Source organism: Ambystoma mexicanum, chromosome 6q, assembly GCF_040938575.1.
Source record: "Ambystoma mexicanum isolate Mex_15411 chromosome 6q, UKY_AmexF1_1, whole genome shotgun sequence".
NCBI lineage: Eukaryota > Metazoa > Chordata > Amphibia > Caudata > Ambystomatidae > Ambystoma > Ambystoma mexicanum.
Window position 1 is genome coordinate 41,471,822 of NC_090937.1, and position 22,657 is coordinate 41,494,478.

Here is a 22,657-nt window from a genome sequence, read left to right on the forward strand (position 1 = left end):
TATCATGGCTATCTCTGTTAGTCGCTCGATATGTTGTAGAGTCTTCCTTAGAATCTTTTCCCAGTTGATTGCTTGGTGTGAACTGGGATATGTCTCTTCATTCATCGTTGTTTTAGTTGTGTCTGTGTCCCTGTGGGTGGTCGTCTAGTTATGAAGTGAAGAGCCAGGTTTGAGTAGTTTTCTGAATAGTAGGTGGTTTCTTGTGTTGTGTATGTTCTTTAAGTCGTTCCAATTTTTCGGCGCTGGATGAGAGAATGAAGATCCTCTGTTTTTGTTTCATTTTAGGGTTTTGGTTCCAGGCGGATGTCGTTCCTTGATCTTAACGTTCTTGTTGGTTGATGTAGGTGTAATTTGACTCTCAGGAACTCTGCACCTTGTTTGTGTATTGCTCTGTGCGTGATGCACATTGTTTTGAATATTTGTTGTTTTATTGGTAGCCAATGTAGTGTTTTTAGCACAGGTATGATGTGTTCCTCGGGGTAGTTTGAGAAGCAATCTGGCTGCCGCATTTTGTATGCATTGTAGTTTTTTTTTTTTTTTTTAAAGAAGTCTTTCGGGCATACCCAATTATGGTCTATTGGCGTAGTATACTCTGGACACGAGAGCGATGATGGTGGTTGTTTTATTGGCAAATGACAAATATGGTAGGATCCTTTTTGCTGCTTACAGGAGAAAGACGCATTTCTTGAGTAGAGCGTTTACTTGTGGCTCGATGGTGAGATTATTCATCAGGACCCACAGGTTTTTACAGTCGGCAAAGGTGCTGGGGTTGTCAAGAGTTCCCTTGGCCAAGGGATGAAGTGGTTTTCTCCATTTCTTTTTGTGACAATCGTTATTTGTTTTACCTGGGATTTTGAGGTAGTTAGTTTATCCACTTGAATACATACTTGCATATTACAATGCTGGCCGGGTACAGAAAATAGCTAAGGTTCATGATGGAGGACAAACACTATCAATTCAAGGTCCTTCCCTTCGACATTGCCTCAGCCCCAAGAGTATTTTCAATGGTATTGGTGGTAGTAGCGGCTCACCTGTGCAGGCAGTCCATTCCAGTCTATCCTTACCTCGACGACTGGCTAATAACTGAGGATTCGCATGGAACATGCCTATCAAACACCCAAGAGAATGTAGATCTACTCTACATTCTGGGATTCTCAATAAACTAGAAGAAGTCCAGTCTAGACCGCAGCCAAGTGAAACAATTTTTGGGACCTCTAATTCAGACAGAAGATCTTCCCCTCAGAGAGTGTTAGGCAGAAACCTGTGCAGTTCCCTTAGGGACCACTGCAAAAGATTTAAGACTACAGGTGTTTGGCAGTAAACCCACTTGGTAGCAGTCTGTACCACACAGATTCACTTGGTAGCTGTGGCTGAGCAGTCAGACTTCCCTCAAGAAGAGTTAGGCAGTATACAGAGCATACAAAATAGGTACAGAAATACAGTAGCACAAGCAAACACTGACCAGAGCTTGGGTGTAAAAGTATATACTTATTTATTTAACACACTCATAAAACACACTAGCACTAAATTGGTAAGATAAGTTCAAAACACAATCACTATTATCATATGTACATCCCTGATTACTTGTTGGACAAGTCTTAGTTAACACCACTTATTTCCAGACAGAGGTGAGCGCTTAACGTTCGATGAAACTCCAACAAGTTAAATAAAAAGGGAGGGGAAAAGCAGAATTATGGAAGCATATACACTAAATTATTTTTTAAAGAACCACAGCAAGTTTAGGAAGGCACAGTCTACTGGTGAGCAAGGAAGTTTAGGCGCCAGGCCCACTTTCAAGGGAGCTGGGCGGAAGATGCCCAAGATCAGACAGTTACAGAGTCTTCGAAGTTTGTAGAGGTAGTTCGGAAAAGGTTTAGTTTGGTGCAGAAAAGTTAGCTAAGGTGTCCCAAGCTAACCCAGGTTCGAGAGACGAGGATTTAATACACCCCGTTCAAACGGTTGCAAGGGAAGCCAGGCGGAACACAGTACCTTAAATGGAGAGGATCCTCCAGCGGTGGCAATTGTCCTGGCAGCGGGTGCAAGACGCAGCGTCGTCCAGAGGAAGAGAAGATCTCGTTGTGGAGGAAGGATGAAGGTTGTTGCACTGCCAGGGAAGAAACCAGCCGCGGAGTTCTCCGGTACAAAGGTACTACCCTTTCGGTTCGCAGTAGTGGTGAAAACTTGGCATCCTGGTTGCCGGGGTGCTTGGCACAGGCAAGGCGACCATGAGATGCTCCAGGAAGGCGAAAAGAAGGTAGACTGGTTATCCCCACCAATCGAAGGAAGAAGACTCTCCGGGCTGGAGATCTCCTCTGTCGTAGGGAAAGTGGTGAGATGGTTCAGCGGGGCTCCACCGGTGGTGTCGTTGTTGCAGGTCGGCTCAGCTTCTCCCTCCTCTGATTCTTAGGTCCTGTGGCGACTTCTGAAGTTCCAGTCCCCAAAGCCCTGCTTTTATGCAGCACACCCCCATTCACTCAGCCTAGCTGTCAATCAAACATGCTAAGTGGTGAGCCGGCCGGCTCACCACTTGGGCCAATCACACAAGAGTGCGACTTGAGTTACCAAGGTAACTCAGTCCAGGGTGCCTAAACCCCCTCCCACACCCTCTGTGGTACCACTTTTGGAGGCTTCTGTGGAGAAGCCCGCCAAAAAGTGGAACAAAGGGCTCGACTTGGGTTGGAGTCACAGAAGAGAACACAAACGCCATTTTAGAATCGAGTTCTGGCAAAAAATACCAACCGGCGAATTAATATTAAATAAACCGGCGGTATGTTTGAGGCTATAAGAATTAAATAATTAAAGTTGGTAGCCTCAAACAATGGGAAAATCCCATAGAGATATATTCGCGGTCGAATATAAAAAGTAGTATCCACTGCCACCAGCCAAAACTCGATCAGGGGGGACGGAGACGTGCCCCCTCGTACAGACCCCGGGGCAATCGAATTGCCCCGTCCACAATATGATGGTTTGGACTGGTTTCTGTTCATAATTTGGGACTAGCAAAGCCAATGGTGACTTTACATGCCCTGGGAGACAGTAGTCAGTCCCAGGGCATGCAGTCTATGTTGGGGGGTCGCTACGACACCCCTGGGTTACGGCACGGAGGGTGCTATGTAACCCACATAAAAAAAAACACGAGACCCTATGGAGTAAAAGACCCCATAGCCCATAAAACACATGGAAAGTTAAAGGAACACCTCAAATCATGTCTAAGAGTGGGAACAAAAGAATCTCACTCTTAGCAGGAGAGAAAAAAATAAACCCCAGAAATACAGCAAAGCTGCTGGGGGACTCACTAGGTTTGGGAAATTAGCCTTACAGAGAATTCTCCCCAACAGAGAGGGTTCCAAACATGCTGTTCCAGATCCCTCGCCATGTAGCCAGTTGCGAGGCGACTGTACACAAGGCCATGCCACTGTTGGTGATTAAGGCTTCCTGCATTTACTTATTACCACACGCACGTTTGCGCATACGCCCCATGCAAGAGTGGCTCAACTGCCAGTGGTGTTAAGCCAGAGGACAATGGGACAATCTAGTGGTTGTCTCGGCAGCCCTCGTTCTCTCTGCAGCGGTGGTCGAGGGAAAACCTCTTGAAGGGGAAAGCCTTCACCACCCCTTGAGTAGAACCACTCTCACTAAAGACTCATCTGACGGTGTGGTGGGGGGTGGGAGGGAACAGCTCACTTCCTTCAGCGCACAGCGTTTGGTCCCCAACAGTAGCAGCCAACCACATAAACCTGTTGGAATTGTTGGCAGTGCTGAAGGCCCTAAAAGCTTTTCAGACACAACTTCAAGGGAAGACAGTACTGGTCCTCACGGACAGCACGATGGCCATGTATTACCTGAACAAACAGTGGGGTGGGAGGGGGGTATACACACACTCCAGGGCTATCCAAACTGCCCCAACACATTTAGTAGCCCTCCCCTCAAACACTGGATGTTTCTCCTGTATCAACACGTTCCAATGTTAAGACGTGCTCAGCAGAGACTTCCCAGTACCCACAGAGTGTGCTTGACAATTACACAAAGACATTGTCTCCAACGTATTCGTCGAATGGGGCTTTACAGAGACCGACTTGTTTGCAACTCTGCAGAACGCACAATGCCAAGATAACGCCTCCTGGTACCCCCGGAACCGCTCCAAGGGGAACGGTCTCTGGATAACATGGTCATGGAAAGGTGTCTCTGCTTTTCCCCCAACTGCCCTACTCATCAAGATAGTGCATAAGATGCACCAGGAAACGGTCACAATGATTCTGGTGGCCACCATGTGGGCCCGCCAACCCTGGTTCTCTCATCTGATGGGGATGTCAATCTCTCCTCTGATGTGCCTTGCCCATTCAACATGCTCTCACAAAACTAGGGAGAGACACTCCATCCTTGCCCACAAACTCTCAATTTAGCGGCCTGGCTCCTGAGGTCAGAGTTCGGGCACCTCCAACTTTCTCAGAGATGTATGGACATTCTTAAAGCAGCAAGAAAGCCTAAAACCAATATTGCTATTCCAATAAGTGGAAGAGCTTTGTTATCTGGTGCAATTCGAAGAGCATCAATCCCATTGACTGCTCTCCTGCCCACATTGTGTTATACCGGACTCACCTACTGGACTCGGGTCTGGTTTTGAATTCACTGAAAGTCCACCTGGCTGCACTTTCAGCATACACTATGTCCCAAAAGGAGTTGTGGTGGAAGATCCCAGTATTCAAGGCATTTATGGAAGGGGTTAAAAGACTTAACCCCCCCCCCCCCCCATTTCTAACGCAGACCCTGGGTGGGACCTAAATGCGGTATTATCTAGACTAATGGGATCCCCCTTTGAACCTATGCATAAGGCTAGCCTTAAGGCTCTCACTTACAAAACTGCCTTTCAAGTGGCAGTCACTTCAATTAGAAGAGTCAGTGAATTACAGGCCCTTTCAGTTCAAGACCTGTTTTTCAATATTCACAAACCTAGGTGGTTTTGCGATCTCACCGTAGGTTTGCGCCTAAACTTATTTCAAAGTTCCGTGTGAATCAGTCCATAGAACTGCCCACCTTCTTCCAAAACGCCACTTATGTGGCAGAAAGAAGCCTACACACGCTTGATGTGGGTAATGCGGTCATATATTATCTGGCAAAGACGAGGCCACTAAGAAAACCCACCCACTTTTTTGTTTCAGTGGCAGCTGGTACAGAAGGAGATCCTGTCTCCAAGTCAGACATCTCAAAGTGGATTGTAAAGTGCATCACACTCTACTACACTCTTGCGTAGAGATCTGCCCTTCAAGCCTAGAGCACACTCCTCAGGGCACTGGGGCTTCCATTGCAAATGTTCCTCTCGAATCCATTTGCAAAGCAGCATTCTGGAGTTCTGTACACACCTTTACAAAACATAGTGGTATTAAGACATCTCTTTACTTTTGTTCCTTCTCACACACCACCTCCAACTCTAGGTACTGCTAGCTAGTCGATGCACAGCATGGGACTCTCAGCAGAATTACAAGCATCACGAGACGTGCATTACTTACCGTAATAGCATTTTTGAATATTGTATCTGATTAGATTCACATGCACCCACCCTTCCTCCCCGCTCCGAGTAGAAGGAACATAGACATCTTACTACTTTCTCTCTTTCTGTACTCACTCAAGTTAGTCCCCATGCTCCCTCACGACAGAAAAAACAGAGGGACCTTGACGCGTGAAGAATCTTGAGTGCACTACACGTCACATTAGGGATAGTGTTACAAGCACGCCCATTTTGACGTCCCCTCCCGATATTCTTTTATTTTTTTATTTTTATAAAGACTTGGACATGAGGAATTTGAAAAAGGAAAAACGAATAGATAGGATGCCCATTTAAGAAAGGTAAGTGATATTTACTGCATCTTCCCTACTTTGAGGTAAAGTCGATCCTACTGAGACAAGGCGATTGGGCTTGCATCTGGTCCAGGTAACCGTAGATGAGATAAAGGCATAACAAAACATAAACCTGCATCTATATTTAATAAAAGAAAAAACGTAATCTGTTTTTAAGGGGCTTGTTTGGTTGCTCCTGTACTCCAACATATGATTATCCAACCGAGTCTCTCAGTCTGGATAAATGCACTTGGCAGGAACCTGTTTTATAGCTTCCTGGCTCCAGCAATCTTTCCCGTTCAGAATGCATAATTATTAGCTGACAGAGCACATTGCTGCAGCTGTTAGTGTTTCTAATGGTAATTCCTATTTTAGTATGCTACACAATTACGTATATAGTTGTTGTGGCCTTGCTTAGCTTCCAGATTATGTGAACGGAAGAGTGTGCATTACATATTGATGAAATTGGGAGACCTCTCACAAGACATGTTTATGTTCCACATGCTCTGAAAGCTGATTTGCACTGTTCGAAAAACATTGGGTCTAATTACAATTTTGGGCGCGTGTTGGAAAAAAGACTCGTTCTGTTGGCTTTTAGAGGAGCCAAGTGCTGCAGATAAAGCAAACTCTTAACTGCTCAACATTCGCAAAATGATGGGAGAAATACTGCCTGCCCATGGTAATTCCGAAAATATCCCCCATGCAGACCCAGGAAATGTAGACTAACACTACCTCTTGTAATCCAGCAGTAATTTGTCCAGAGCAAGTGACAGTAATAGCAATACAATGTGTTGGTATTTCCGCAGCAATACCACAGAATTGGCGCTTAACGTAATTAGGCTGATATGTCCGATTTTGCAATTGGATTGATTTCTCCAGGAAGGTGCATTTTATCTTTTAAACACATTGGTTGATTGCTGTTATTTGATCTGTTTATTATAGGGGGAAGAAGAATTAAAACACTCTGAAAAAAAGAGAATTAAAGTGGATAAGGAGTCCAAATCAAGCAGCTCTACCAGCCAGAAAGAATCCACCAAGACTAAGTGAGTATACAGATTATTGACTGCGCATTTGTAGGCTAGATCTTGCTTTTATCACGTCACGTTTTAGTAGATTGGGATTCGGAGAATTAAGCAGTCAAGGCCAATATTCAAAGTGCTGTCGAATTCATACGCTGGCCATTTTCTTTCTATGCAGAGCATAGTCTGCAGGTTTTTTCTGTGCTATCGCGTGGTGTTTAAAGTTTTTAATTAATTGTCTGTGTACATTAGACGGGGCTTAGGACATTTTAAGCAAGTTTGCAATAACCTCCCTGCAATTTGTGGCTTTTTTGGTGAATGAAATTCACGGCATGCACTAGAATGCTGATTGAGACAAACTTGCTGGGCTTTCCCACCATATTCCCCCTCACCCACCAAATTCTGCTGATTAACAAACATGGGTTGCCTGACCACAAGCAGTTACATTCTTGAGAGATCATACTCTTTACACTGACCACTGTTAAAATGCTTGCATATAATATTGAGCTTTCACATTTTCAATGGGAGAGGCTGGATGCATACTGTTTTTTTTTTTAATTTGAAGATGGCTCATGATGGTGTAATTTTAAAAAAGGTGCAACAATTCTTTAGCACATGGAGGAGGTTGAGTTTGTATTTTATTAGCAGGAGGGGATGTAGGCTGTGAGGCTTTGATAAAAGATGGCGATGAGGGAATTGGAAAAGTCAGAGTGAACTTTTGTTTTTCCTTTTTTATAACGTGCCTAATATCGTACTTTTGGATCCGGGATTCGAACCTCTGTTGCTCTGCGTGGTCTTGCTTCCAAGACCAGCGCGCTACCCTGTTATTCTCAGTTCATTGTCCTAACAGATGGTTGAAACTTGTTAATGAAGAAAGTTAGGAACTTGAGCTCTGAGGAAGAAACTGACTGTTCTTATTATTTATTTTCATTCCTGAAACAAGGTGGTTGTAGCTTAAATAGGTTCTGGGGAAATAAGATGTGTGTCACAAGTACTACCCTTAAGTGATACTAATTGCAAACTCATTTGCTGCACTCACCATAGGGGAGTGAATGTTGCTAAGAATCTTGCTAGTGCTGTCTCTAATATACAGATCAGTGGGTTGAGTGCTCGCTGCTGCGATCTTAGCGTGATCTGCAGGTTGGAATCCCGGCAAGGCCAACTCCAGCCTTTCATCCTTCCGAGGTCGATAAAAGAGTACCAATTTCGGTTGGGTGATATTGTATGTACATATGTGCTCTGTAAAGCGCTTTGGATTAAGGCTCTATATAAATAGCATATCATTATTACAGATCTCATCTTAGAGTATGGCTTGGAGACCATACATATGTAAGCGGTGTAAGGTATGAATCTCATTCACATAACATTAACATTAATAGTACTATGATTGGCAATGCCATTTAGTATCTATTTGGGTTCTAGGTATTTTGGGTATTATAGGACAACGTCTTCGGTCCACTGAACTATTTATTTTTTCCTCTTTTGCTTTTTGGATCTTAGATTTCTTTTTGGTGGCCAGAGGGAGTTCTGTAGTCGCCTTGCCACTCGTCCCCTTTTACCTTGCTTTTCAGGCTACTCATTTTTGGCCTTGTCATACTATCACCCTACACAAGTTTTATGGAGTAGATTAGTGGCAGTTATAGTTTAGTTTTGGCTTCACTAAGGTTGCAAGCCATACTCCTACGTTCCGTCCCCTTTCCTCCATACTTATGGGACATCTCTCCATCCTGTGGGACGGGACCGGAGCACTTTGTAAAAAGCATCCACATTTTTTTTCAAAAATGTGTCCCTCTTTCCTGCGCGGGGCCTGGCATGCGGCCGTAACCCCGCCCACCTTGGCTCCGCCCCGCGCATCGCCCATCAGTCCTTTTCTCCGCACGATCGGGGCCGGACGCACTTGCATCCTCGCAAGATTTTCTTCCCTTTTTTCCCTCTCTGGCTCTCGCTAGCGTTCGTTTACTAGTCTATCTGTCTTTTAAACTAGATTTTCCAGACTGTTCGTGTCATCGTCGCTTCGTGAGGGAGGATCCCCATCCTCTTTGTTTAGAGTGTTTGGGTCCGGAACACCGTTGGGACTCCTGTTTTTACTGCGACTCCCTTTCAGTCTGGGCACTTCAACGTCGGTTGGAGCGGTGGGAGGAGGTGTTCGGACGGACTCCTCCTTCTCATTTTCAGGCGTTCATCGACAAGAAGAAAAAACGCCCGGTTAGTTCTTTAATTTTCAGAGCACCCCGGCCGGGGGATACCTTCCCGGGTTCCTCTTGAGCCGGGAGGGGCGTTGATCGCTCTGTTACCGGGGTTCGCCCTGAGGTGCCTGTCGGGCCTAATAATTCTACCGGAGTTTTCTCCTAGGGTCTCCGTAAGGGGCCTGTGATCACCAGAGTACACTCCGAGGCCCCTCCTGTGGGGGCTGTGTAGACCCAGTTCTACTGAGTCATGGGGTACCAGAGCTTGCTCTGAGGTCGCTCTTTCGGCTTCCCTCAAAAACAAAACCGGGGTACGCCCCGAGGTCTTGGCTGGGCTTGAGGTTACCGAACGGATGTTCGAGGCCCGTACCGATAAGGCTTCTACCGGGCCTAGGTCCGAGGTCCCTCGCACAGAGGCTAAGGCTACCAACAGTTCTGAGGGGCCGGGCAAGGCCCTGTCGGTGACAGCGCACCATTCCTGCTGTTGTGGTGACTCCAGATCTGTTGAGGGGGCAAAGAAGAAAGTTTCTTCTTTTACCGGCAGTGCCGAGGCTCTTCCTTCGAAGGCTCAGTTGGCGGTATGTCGCAGAAACATTCCAGGGCTCATAGTACCGGCTCTGCCGAGGTTCCTTACGTCAAGGCTAAAATTAAGACCCTGATCTATCGACGGGGAACCCTGCCTCACTTCCTCACGTGCCGCAGTTCCCCTCAGATGAGGACAAAATGGCGCCCATTCCCGCCACGACCACGGTGGCCATTTTAGGCACTACCCCTACAACTACACCATTGGCCCCTGGTGTAGGGTTCGGTCCTTCGGGTGAACCTAAGGTCCCTTGTGCGCATCCTTACCGGCCGGTTTATGATTGGAACGGCCGGATGCCTCTTCCGCACAATGTTTCGTTGCCCGCGGGGGCGGCTCCCTTGATTTATGTTGATACGTCAGCGGAGGGGCCGGTGTGGCACCCTTCCCCGTTGCATCCCTGGATTTGTCCACCTCATGAGAGGCCTCCTCAGGTTCCGAAACAATCTCCCGAGGACGGCTTTTTCGGTAAATTTCAAGCGCTTATGCGCACCGACCCCATGAGGGAATATTTCAGGGGCTTTTCAAGGAGATATGTCCACCCGCGCCTCCGGCTCCACCCGTTCCGTCGGTGCCTCCCTTGCCCATGGTGCCTCCCCCTGCGCTTCCGCCTGTGCCACCATTGTCCCCAGTGGACAAGGCAGTGCCTGACTCGGTTCAGCAGGAGCCGGACCTGTCAGATGACCCTCAAGGCGATCAGGACAACGAGGACCTGCCCCGCTCTACCAGAGCTTTCCATGACCGGGTACTGGACATGATGAGCTTCTTAGATGTTCCGGTGCCCGAGGCACCTGCTCCTCAGGAGGGTGTTCTTTCTGGGGCTTTCACCTTGTCTCCTTTGAAGCGTACCGGCCTGTTCTTGCAGAAGGACGTTCTGGCCGAGGTCCGAAGAGTTTGGGAAAAGCCGCACTCGGGACTTTTTGTCAATAAAAAGATTGACGCGAGGTTCAGGCTACATCCCTTGGAAGAAGTGGCCTTGTCGTCTTGTCCGCCTCCCTCCTCCGCAGTGGTGGCTGCGGCCACTTTGCAATCCAGACCTGCAGCTTCCTCCTCCGCGACGGTGACTCGGGTCTTGGGAAAGGAGGACAAGCTCCTGGACTCCCTAGGGAGGAACATTTTTGCCAATTCGGCCTTGCAGCTCAGGCATGCCAATGCAGAATTGATTTTGGCGGGAGCTAACATGCGGATGTTGAGAGGTCTGTTGGAGTTTGAGGAGCACATTCCGGTCGAGAAGCTGGAGGATTTCAGAGGAGGCCTTTCCGATGCCAGGGTCTTGGCCCAGGATCTCCTGGAGGCTGCGGCTCACCACGTAGACACCTCGGCTCGGGGTCTGATGCTAGGGGTTGATACCTCGCGGCAAGCATGGCTACGTGCCACTAAATTCTCGAAGGAGGTGCAAGACCAGGTTCTGCACCTTCCATTTGATGGTAAGGAGCTTTTTCACTCTTCTACCAAAGACAGCACCCAGACGGCAAAATCATTGCCTGTTCTGGTTATACCTACCTTCAAGACTCAAAGGCCATTGTTGCAAGGTCGACCTTCCTCTGGTTCTAGGGGCTTCCTCGACCGCAAAAATCGCAGAGTGGATACTACTGCAGGGAATGACCGCCGTAGACAACAGCATACGCGGCATTTCTCCCGCTCCTCAGCCTCCTCATCAGGTTCAGGTGGCACCGCCACCGATAAACCTGCCAAATGAGGGTTTTCCGCGCTCGCCTGAGACCCTGGTGGGAGGACGCATTGCGTCTCATTGGGAGGCGTAGCAGACCATCACAGAAGACAAATGGGCCTTGTCCGTCTCTCGAGCAGGCTTCCGCTTACCTTTTACCCCCAACCCTCAACCCTCCTTTTCAGCTGTCGGGCTCACCCTCCCTCAAGGCCGAGGTTCAGAAACTTCTGCTCCTCAGAGCTGTGGAACCCGTTCCCCTTGGGGAGCGAGGGGAGCGCTTCTACTCCCAGCTGTTTACAGTGCCCAAACCCAACCAGGTTGGCCTGCGCACCATCCTAGACCTTTCCCGGTTCAATCTTTCCCTACCCCAAGAAAAATTCAAGATGATCACGCCCGGCGTGATTCGCTCCTCGTTGCGGGCGATTGGCTCAGCGTGGTGGCTCTTCAGGACGCGTACATGCATATCCTGATTTGGAACCCACAAAGGAGATATCTCCGCTTCTCTTTGGGAGAGGAGCACTTCCAGTTTCGGGTGCTTCCTTTGGCCTCAGCTCGGCGCTGCGTGTCTTCACGAAGATGTCGGTGATTGCGGCCTAACTTCGTCTCCAGGGTATCCATAAGTATCTGTATTTGGACGACTGGCTCTTATGCCGGGGTGCGCCCCGAGGCCTTGGTGGGACTTGGTGCTACCGAACGGATGTTAGAGGCCCGCGCAAGTAAGGCTGTTACCAGACCTAGGTCCGAGGTCCCTCGTACAGAGCTTAAAGCTACCAACATTTCTGAGGGTCTGGCAAGACCTTATCGGTGAAGGTTGTTTCTCAGCGTTCCTGCTCTTGCGGCGACACCAGATCTGTTGAGGGGGCAAAGAAGGGAAATTCTTCTTTACCGGCTGTTAGGGAGAATTCTCTGTTTAGGCTGAATTTCCTAACCTAGTGAGTCCCCCAGCAGCTTTGCTGGATTTTTGGGGTTTATTTTTTTTCTCCTGCCAAGAGTGAGACTCTTTTACCCTCACTCTTGGGCATGATTTAAGTGTGTTTCTTTGAATCTAGATGTGTTTAATGGGCTATGGGGTCTTTTACCCCATAGGGCTTCATGTGTTTTTGTGATGTGTTACACAGCACCCTCAGTGCAGTAACACAGGGGTGTCATAGTGACTCCCCAGTATAGACTCCATACCCTGGGACTGACTGTCTCCCAGGGTCTGTGAAGTCACCATTGACTTTACTAGTCTTGAATTCTGAACAGAACCAGTACAAACCATAATATTGTGGACGTACTGGCTGGGGCAATTCAATTGCCCCGGGGTCTGTTAGTCGAGGGGGCACGTCTTCGTCCCCCCTGATTGAGTTTTGGCTGGTGGCAGTGGATACTACTTTTTATATTCAACCGCGAATATTTCTCTATGGGATTTTCCCATTGTTCAAGGCTACTATCTTTATTTAATTACGATAGCCTCGAACATACCGCCGGTTTATTTAATTATTAATTCTCTGGTTGGTATTTTTTGCCAAAACTCGGTTCTAAAATGGCGTTTGTGTCTTCTGTGACTCAAACCCAAGTCGAGCCCTTTGTTCCACTTTTTAGCGGGCTTCTCCACAGAAGCCCTCCAAAGTGGTGCCACTCTGTCTGGGGTACTTAGGAGGGGTGGAGGGGGATTTAGGCACCCTGGACTGAGTTGCCTAGGCAACTCAACTCGCACTCCGTCCTGCACCACTTAGCATGTTTGAGTGACAGCTAGGCTAAGTGAATGGGGGTGTGCTGCATAAAAGCAGGGCTTTGGGGACTGGAACTTCAGAAGTCGCTACAGGACCTAAGAATCCAACGAGGGAGAAGCTGAGCAGACCTGCCACAACGCCACCACCGGTGGAGCCCTGCTGGACTGTCTCACCACTTTTCTCAACGACAGAGGAGATCTCCCGCCGGAGAGTCTTCTTCCTTTGACTGGTGGGGATAACCAGTTTCACCGTCTTTCGCCTTCCCGACGTACCTCGTGGCCGCCTTGCCTGTGCCAAGCACCCCGGCAACTGGGATACCACGTTTTACCACGACCGCGAACAAAGGTACCACCTTTAACCGGAAAACTCTGCGGCTGGTTTCTTCCCTGGTAGTGCAACGACCTTCATCTTTCCTCCAAGTCGAGATCTTCTCTTCCCCTGGACGACGACGCGACTTGCACCCACTGCCAGGAACAACTGCCACCGTTGGAGGACCCGTCCCACTTAAGGTACCGTGTCCTGCCAGGCTTCCCTTGCTACCGACTGTACGGGGTAGATTTAGCCCCCGGCTTTCGAACCTGGGTTAGTCTGGGACACCCTGGCTACAATTTCCTAATCCTCTCTAAACTCTTTTTGAACTCTCTGCAAGACTTTCTAAGCCTAGTGTAACTGTGATCTTGGGCGCATTTGTGCTCTGCTCTCTCTAAGAGTGGGCCCAGCCTTTGGACTTCGGCTCACCAGTGACTTTTGCTCTTCTGCCTTGCTAAAAGTGTTCCTAAATCTTAGAGTGGTGTACCTTTCCATATTCTGTCTTTTTCCCTCCCTTTCTCACAAACTTATTGGAGTGCCATCTAGTTAAGCGCTCACCTCTGTATGAAAATAAGTGGTGTTTTACTGAGACTTATCTGATAAGGAAAAAGGAGTGTATATATTACAATAGTAACTGTGTTTAGAATATTTTACAACAAGAGTGCTGGAGTGTTTCAGTGTGTTTTTAAATAAATAATTATATACTTTGATACCAAAGCTCTGGTCAGTGTTTGCTTGTATTGGTGTGTCTGAGTGCCTATTGTGTATACTTTGCATACTGCCTAACTCTTCTTGAGAGAAGTCTGACTGCTCAGCCACAGCTACCAGGTAAATCTGGGTGGTACAGACTGCTACCAAGTGGGTTTACTGCTAACACCTGTAGTCCTAAATCTTTTGCAGTGTTCCCTAAGGGAACTGCACAGGTTTCTGCCTAACACCGGCAGCGCCAAGGTCCTTCCTAAGAAGGCTAATTTGGCGGTTGGTATGTCGCAGAAACATTCGAGGCCTCATAGTATTGGCTCTGCCGAGGTTCCTTATGTTAAGGCTAAAGTTAAGACCCCTGATCCATCGACTGGGACACCTGCCTCACTTCCTCACGTGCCGCAGTTCCCCTCAGGTGATGACAAAATGGCACCCGTTCCCGCCACGACCGCAGCGGCCATTTTGAACGCTACCCCTACAGCTTCGCCATCGGCCTAAGGCGTAGGACTGTTTTCTCGGCCTTGTGCGCATCCTTATCGGTCAGTTTATGACCAGAATGCTCGGAAACCCCTTCCGCACAATGTTTTGTTGCCCTGCGGGGTTGGCACCTTTGGTTGATCTGTCCATCCAGATATAGGAGTGGGCCATGCTTCATGGCGTCTGGCTGCTTGCGGTGCACATCCCGGGCCAGCTGAATGTCACAGCGGTTGCCCTCAGCCGGCGGACAGTGGTCAGCTACGAGTGGGAGTTGAAGGCGGAGGTCCTCTCATGGACTTTCTTGCGTTGGGGCACACTGGAGGTGGACTTCTTCGCTACGGTGGTAAACAAGAAGCTCCCTCCGTATGCCTCCAGAGGGGGGCTGAGAGCCTCCTCTCTGGGGGATGCTCTCGAGAGTCCATGGCACAACATGAGAGCTTACACCTTCCCGCCTCTTCCTCTAGTTCATCGAGCAATTGGGAAGCGGAAGAACTCTGTGAAGTGTTCCCTTCTGCTCATGGCCTCGTGGTGGCGGGCCCGTTTTTTGGTTCTCAGAACTTCAACGCCTGTCAGTGTTTCTGCTGATCAGGTTACCAGTAACCCCAGATCTTCTTCATCGAGGGGAACAGCAGATGTGGCACCCCTCACCACAATTGCTCAGCTTGGCGGCATGGTGCCTGAGTTCAAGTCTTAGAGCATTTTAGCTTGTCTACGGATAACATGCGTATTATGCAGGCAGCCAGGGAACCCTCAACCAGATCCCAATACAGGAGTAAATGGCTCAGGTTCTGTCGTTGATGTTTGGAAAAGCAGTTGGATCCAAGGGTGGTTACGATTGACACGGTGCTGTCCTTCGTGTCCTCCCTAGCAGAGTCAGGTGTTTATGTTCTGTCATGCAGAACTTACCTTTCAGCGGTTTCCGCTTATCTTGCTATAGACCAATGCTCTTATTCTCTGAGTAACCCAGTGGTTAAGAGGCATTTTGCAGGCTTGACACGCCTCTACCCTCCGGTTCGTAGTCCGCACCCGCCTGGGGACCTAAATGTAGTCCTGACGGCGGTGTGCCATAAACCCTTTGAGCCAATGGGTACGGTTGACCTCAAATATGTGTCCGGGAAAGTGTCCTTTCTGGTAGCCGTTACGTCAGCGAGGAGAGTGAGCGAGCTCCAGGCATTGTCGGTGGAGCACCCTTTCTTGGCCTTTCACAAGGAAAGGTAGTCCTTCGGACGAACCCAGCTTTCAAAGGTAGTGACCGAATTCCATCTGAATCAGTTTTTTTCCTTTCCGGTCTTTTTTCCGAACCCTGCCTCAGAGGCGGAAAGGGTTCTACACTGCCTGGATGTCCGAAGAGCTCTTAGGTTCTACCTGGACAGGACCTCCGAGCTTCGGAGCTCTTCCCAACTGTTTGTGACCTTCGGTAAGCCTCACGGCAGGCCGGCGTCTAAGGCATCTATTTCCAGATGGATTACCGCCTGTATCACGGAATCTTTCACCGTCCAAAAGCTGAAACCTCCTAAAGGTATCCATGCACACCAGGTGCGAGGCAAGGCAGCTGCGGTTGCTTTTCAGAAGTATGTTCCCTGGGAGTCCATCGCTAAAGCGGCTACTTGGGCCTCCCCATCTGCTTTCTGTAAGCATTACTGCCTCGATATGAGCTCTAGAGCTGATGCTCAGTTTGCCCAGGCTGTGCTGAAAAACCTGTTTCAGTAAGGGGTATTTCCATCCACCCATAGTTCCTGTAAGGAGTGCTTGGGAATCTCCCATAGGTATGGAGGAAAGGGGACGGGACGTAGGAGTATTGCCAAGTTACTCACCGTAGTGACCACCTTACTCCTAGTCCATAGTCCCCTTTCCTCCATACGCCCGCCTGCCGTCCCCTCTAATGAGGTTCCTCTGTTATTGCTGATGGGTCTCTGACCCTGCGATAGAAAAGGACTGATGGGCGATGCGCGGGGCGGAGCCAAGGTGGGTTGGGTTAAGGCTGCATGCCGTGCCCCGCGCAGGAAAGAGAGGAAGGACACATTTTTTAAACAAAATGTGGATGCTTTTTACAAAGTGCTCCGGTCCCGTCCCACAGGACGGAGAGATGTCCATAAGTATGGAGGAAAGGGGACTATGGACTCGGAGTAAGGTGGTGACTATGGTGAGTAACCTGGTAATTTTACCACTTTACTAGCCTAACTTACCTTTTTGGTGGCAATTGGGGTACCAATGTTTTTTTTCTTTTTTTTAAATCCTGCTCTACATTTTGCATTTCAGAGCTTCTTTTGTTCAGGGTGACCACAGAATAGGGTTAAAATAGCTATTTTTCTACTACAGAAGAATCCCAATTTAAAATCTGTACCGCTTGGGAGGTAATACATGTACAAGAACAGCAATATATTACTTCAGCGTTTGCTATGTGCCTATGAGATACAGACCCCTGATTTGTATCTACATAGTCTCCTAAAACAGAAATGTACTTTTGATAAAAACATTTTTACAAAGGCATCCGATCTGTCCAAACATCACAATCACATCCCTGTGATTGATTTTTTTTTTTAAAGCATCTTGTCTCAGTAACAGAAATGTCATGTGGCGCTGTTCTAGCTTTTCCACGAGGCACAAAACAAACCTTTGTCCCGTTAAAGGTACTTCTATAGCGCACTGTCACCAACGGAATTGGTCCCCAGGCGCTCTGATCTGTAAATGGGAAAGAGGGCTGGTAGGGTTAGTCGGGAGGAGGGGACTAGGAGAGTGGGAGAGGTGTTGTGGTGTTGGCAGCTTCAGCTCGGTATACACTGGGTGCCGGGCTTCGGTGTAAGTAGCAGGTGGGGCGAGACCTTGTGTGCTGTAGGTGTTTGTGTTAATGCAGTGTGGTAAAGTGCGTGCGGATTGCTGGGAGAGAAATGGTTGAGTTTTGTGTTGGTTGAGTATGCAGAAAATTGAGGGTTGGGTTATTGAGGTCTGTATCCTGATTCAGGTACTTCTGGTTCCATTATAGCTGTATCCCTGTGGGTGGGGTTATTGCTGGTTCCTTATAGGCAGTCTCGCTGTGGAGGTGCTGCGCACATTCAGCTGTAGCATAGTGAGTGATAGGTGTGTCTGAACCTTTCTTTGTGTGTAGAACAGATTTGGTACTATCTATTCTTTTGTTATCTAATGTGATATTGGTCAGTTGAAGCTTTGAATGGCTCGGGGTCCGAGTGCTGTTGATGAGGCATCCTAGTGCATCCGTCTTGGTCAGCATGTGTATTTAGTCATTTGTCTCCTTCTATCATGACTATCTTTGAATTTAGTTCTTTGGTGTTCCACGGGGTGACTACCTTAGCGCTATTGTTTGGTTGTAGTTTGTGTGTGATGGCGCATTGTGCTTCCCGCTTTATCTTGGTGAGCATTGTGTAGTGTGGGTGCTTATTTCTGATTCTCACCCTTTGGATTGAAGCCAATCGTACGGAGCTCCCTATTCCCTTGCTATCGGCCATGATTAGGTCTGTTGGGAATGGCTATAGTTTAGGGTCAGGGTACTATTGATGAGTCGTCCTGGTGTTTCTGTCTTCGTCTAGATATGGATTCAGTCTTTGGTCCTATTACGGCTGTTTCTCGGTTGGTTGTTTGGTATGTCGTGGAATATTTTCCCTAGGATTTTCTTCCGGCGATTGCTTGGTGTGGATCAGGGTCTGTATCTTCGTTCATCGATGTTTTTTAGTTTTGTGTGTGCCACTGTGACCGGTCTTTCTAGTTATGACGTGAAGAGCCAAGTTTTGAGTAGTTTCCTTAATAGTAGGTGGTTTCTTGTGTTACGTATGTATTTTGGAAGGTTGTTCCAGGTTTTCGGCGCTTGGAGAGCAAAGGACGATCCTCCAAGTTTTCTTTTATTGTAGGGTTTCGGTTCCAGGCGAATGGTTTATCTGAGCGTTCTTGTTGGTTGATGTAGACGCAGTTTGTCTCTCAGGAACTAGGCGCCTTGGTTGCGTACTGCTCTATGCGTGATGCACATTATTTTGAATTTTATTTCTTGTTTTATTGGTAGCCAATGTAGTGTTTTCAGCGCTGGTGGGGTGTATTCTCTTCGGAGTAATTTCAGAAGCAGTCGAGCTACTGCATTTTGTATGTGTTGTAGTTTTTTTTTTTTTTAAAGTCGTTCAGACATACCGAAATATAGGCTGTTGGCGTAGTCTAATCTGGACATGACAAGGGCGATGATGGTGGTTGTTTTGTTGGCGAATGATAGGAACGGTAGGATCCTCTTTGCCGCTGGCAGGAGAAAGAAGCATTTCTTGAGATGAGCGTCTACTTGTGGCTATAGTGTGAGATTATTGTCCATCAGGACCCCCAGGTTTTTTGCAATCGGCGAGGGGGCTGGGGTTGTCCCAAGTTCCCTTGTCCAAGGGATGAAGTGGTTTTCACCTCCATTTTCTGTGACAATCATTTCTGTTTTGCCTGGGTTGATTTTGAGCCAGTTCATCCAGTTGAATACCTTGCGGAGGCAGTTTTTTAGCGTTGAGTTTATTTACAGGTTATTTTGTATTTTGAATATTTGTGTATAGTCCGTGTAGTTGTAGCAGGTTAGGCCGGGACTTCTGATTCTGATGATTCTGATTAGTAGATATAGGTAGATGTTGAATAGTAGCAGGGAGAAGGATGATTCTTATGGTACAGGTGTGGTAAAGGTGGAATCTCTCGGGCTGGATTTGAAGGGTTTCATCCATACGGTTTCCTTTCAGTTTGTTAGGAAAGATTTGATCCTTAGTTGGGCGGTGTCTTTTATTCCAAGTCCTTCTAATCTCTTTATGAGGGAGTCGTGATTAACGGTGTCGAATGCTGCTGATAAGTCTAGGAGTATCAAGGCAGTGCTGTTGTCAGAGTCTGCGTTCATTTTTACATTGTCCCATTTTGAGAGGAGAACTGATTCTGTTCCTCATTGGTCTGAAGCCAACTTGTGCCTGGTCTAGTAGGCCGTGCTCTTCTATGAATTCTTGGGTTGTTTTTCATATGTAAGTTCCGAGCAGCTTGGCTGTGTACGGGATGTTGGAGATGGGTCTGTAGTTCGAAAGGTCCTCTAGGGTTCATGCTGTATCTTCAAGTAGTGGCCTGATGTATGCTGTTTTGAAGGCTTGTGGCACTTTCCCAGTTGCGATTGAAAGGTTGAGGACGTTCCTGTGATATTCCATTGGCGTTCGTTGTTTAAGAATCAATTTGTATATGTCCGGTGGGCAGGGGTCTTCAAGAGACCCTGAATTATTGCTTTCATTCACCAGTTTGACGAATGTCTCCACTGATATTTCTGGAAAGCTTCATCGTTTGTTCAGGTGTTCCTCCTGAGTGTAGGTGGGGATCGTAGTCAGATCGGGTCGTCTGCTTTGTATGGTTTGTTGGATGCTGGTTATTTTGTTTTTGAAGTGGTCTGCAAGGTCATTGCATAGTTTCGTAGAGGGAGTTGGTGTGTTGCTGCATCACAGAGGATTTATAATTTCATTTATGATTTTGAAGAGTTCTTATTGGGTGTTTGCTGCTTCAAAAATGTGGTTGTCATAGTTTCCTTTTTGTCTGAGGGGTTGTATTGTAGGAATTTCAGCTTGTTCGCAGCGTCATTTTGTTTTCTCCAATCATCAAGTTCTAGTCTTCGGTTTTTCCTTTTCATGGTGCTGAGTAGTGGGGTGAACTATTTTGCCATTGTCCGTTTATTAGGAGTGAAAGGTTTTTCTTTGGCGATGTTGTCTATAGTTGTTGTTATATATCTGAGACCTGTGGATCTGCTTAGATCACATGCTATGCATAGGCCAACATCTAGTGGTAGTCGCAGAGTATTACATGATTTGTTTTCGAAACTCGAAGGGACGTCGACTGGGCATGTCAGTAATACTATTCCCTAGTGTGACGTCTATTGTAACCATGGTCCTTCATGCATCGAGGTCCCTCAGATTGCTTTTTTTTGCCATCGTTATCAGACGCTAGTTTGCGGAGTTCTTCAAGCTGATGCCTTTGATTAGAAAGTTTATCTTGGACTGTCTTACTATTCTTTCGATAACTGCCCATCACCCGCCGCAAGATATTCTGCAGCGGAATTCGACAGACAGAGCTATGGTTGACGACCGAACAATCGCCTCAACAGGCACTGACCGCAGCATACACAGGCCTAACTGGGCTTCGGCCCATCACAGTTGGGAGAGTTGGGGAGGCCATACTTCTCCTTTTTAGAGAAGGAAATGAGGGAAAGAGATTAGGAATTCTCCTCGCTGTGCTGCCATTTCCACTAACCAGCGGAAAAAATAGTTTTGCCGGTCCTCTAATAGGAGGTACCCCTGGGTAGATGTACACAGGGTGTGTAACCACAGTCTCCCATGGGATCACCCCAAAAAGAACTGCAAATCTTGCAAGCTCTTTTGACCCAAGACATTAAACGACCGTAGAACTAAAAGCTGGGTCCCCACGCCATGCAGGCTGAGCCCTTCATTGATGTAGAGGGAGCTTCCAGTGATGACATTGTCGGTGTCCTAAGTGATGGCGAATGGGATTCCACTGACTGCCACGTGCGAGCCCCAGACTCCATTAAGCAGGCCGGCGATCCTGTTACGGAGACTACACCCCGGCGACTCAAACATGCACACTACATGCCACACCAAGCACACATCCTATGGCCCACCGTCGACCAGGCTGTCGATGGTTGAATGCCACGCAGTGTCAAAGGAAAGGTCCTCCAACATCACTGTCCTCTGGGTTCTCACTCGCCACATGAAGGCTTCCGAAACAGACCCCCAAGTCAGTTTCTGACACTACACATAAAACAGACTCCCTTTTGCGTGCTGAAAGGCGCTTCTCAGGCTGATTCCACTATCGCGAAAATGAGAAATCATTAAAAACATGTCCCGAGCCCTCTTTTGAATCCAAGACGTCGAAATCCAGTAAAAATGTGACGTCTCAGCCCTCCACTTCCCAAAATAGTGGCCCCTCTGGGGTTGCAGCAATGTCCTTGGATTTAGACACCCTTTTAGGGACCATGCAGCACAAGGAGCCTACACCCTTACAGGACACTCCTACCTCAGTATTCCCAAGGTCATCTGAGTGGACCCAAGAGAGCTTTGATAGGGTCATGAGGAAGATTTCTTCTTTGGTAGACTTCATGGACCGGCACCCTGCAGATCTTCAGGGCCCATCTCGCACAGCTAGGGATGAACCAGCAACCAAGAAGGCATGCCTGGACACTGTGCCCAGCTCCTCCACCCAGAGCCACGCCACCCCCCGGCCCCCCCCCTCCACTCTCAAGACATATATTTTGTTGACACCTCGGGTTCACTTGACCCTGGCTTGCAAGGAAATCAATGGGACCAGTATTATCAGCACCAGAAGGACCAAGACCAATCTTCTGATGACAATGACGTCTACGTCATCCAGTCACCAGACCATCAATATCAACCAGTGGCCGACTCCCCAGTCAATAACCAGCTCCCAACACAATGAGCTGCTCCTCAAGGCAGCAGAACATTTCAGCATAGACCCCCAGGAGATCCAAGTTGATAGCGACTTTCTTGGAGACAAGAAGTCTGGACCACAGTTTAGTCCCCTCCTGCAATCAATTCAGAGACACATTCAACCCTCTCTCCTAACGCTTAACTTTACTCAGTCAAGCCCTGCATCGAGAAGGTGTTCAGAACGGCCTCTACCGACCCTCTATACATCAGGGGTCCACTAAAACCTGGCTCCCTGGTGGTTACCACAACTAGGAAATGAGCAGGTACACCTCTAGAGTCCCACCAGATAAAGTATGAAGATTTACACTCTTGGCAGTAAAGTGGCTTCCTATGCTGCCTATCGGACCAGTATAGCCAATAATACTACCCTTTTGGCTAGCTACAGTGTCATAAATGGGATGAACTGCTACTACAAATTGAAAGTATCCCAGGGCCCATAAAATCTCATCTCCTAAAGACTATAACTGAAGGCAAACAGGTTGCTAACTACATCCTAAAGAACACTCTGGATGCCGAAGACAACCCAGGCCGTATTATAGCTGAAGGAACGCGAATTAAGCGTCATACCTGCCTGGAACAATCTGGTTTTAAACTTGAAACACGGGCCATGTTACTCAGCATGCCTATTGAACCCTATGTTCCTTAAAACAGTTGGGGATGCCCTTAAAAGCTCCAAAGAGTATGGTACCCTAAAATATCTTGGGCAGCTGTCCA

At 47.8% G+C, this 22,657-nt stretch overlaps 1 protein-coding gene across 2 annotated transcripts in view; it reads left to right on the forward strand.

The window, feature by feature from the left end:
* The window catches only part of AFF1 (ALF transcription elongation factor 1), an 811,017-nt gene that overhangs the window by 595,285 nt on the left and 193,075 nt on the right, over positions 1–22,657 (forward strand). For both annotated transcript variants that reach the window (XM_069630442.1, XM_069630443.1), the window contains one exon: positions 6,778–6,878. In XM_069630442.1, the coding sequence (XP_069486543.1) occupies positions 6,778–6,878 (101 nt within the window). The remainder of the gene's footprint in view (positions 1–6,777; positions 6,879–22,657) is intronic.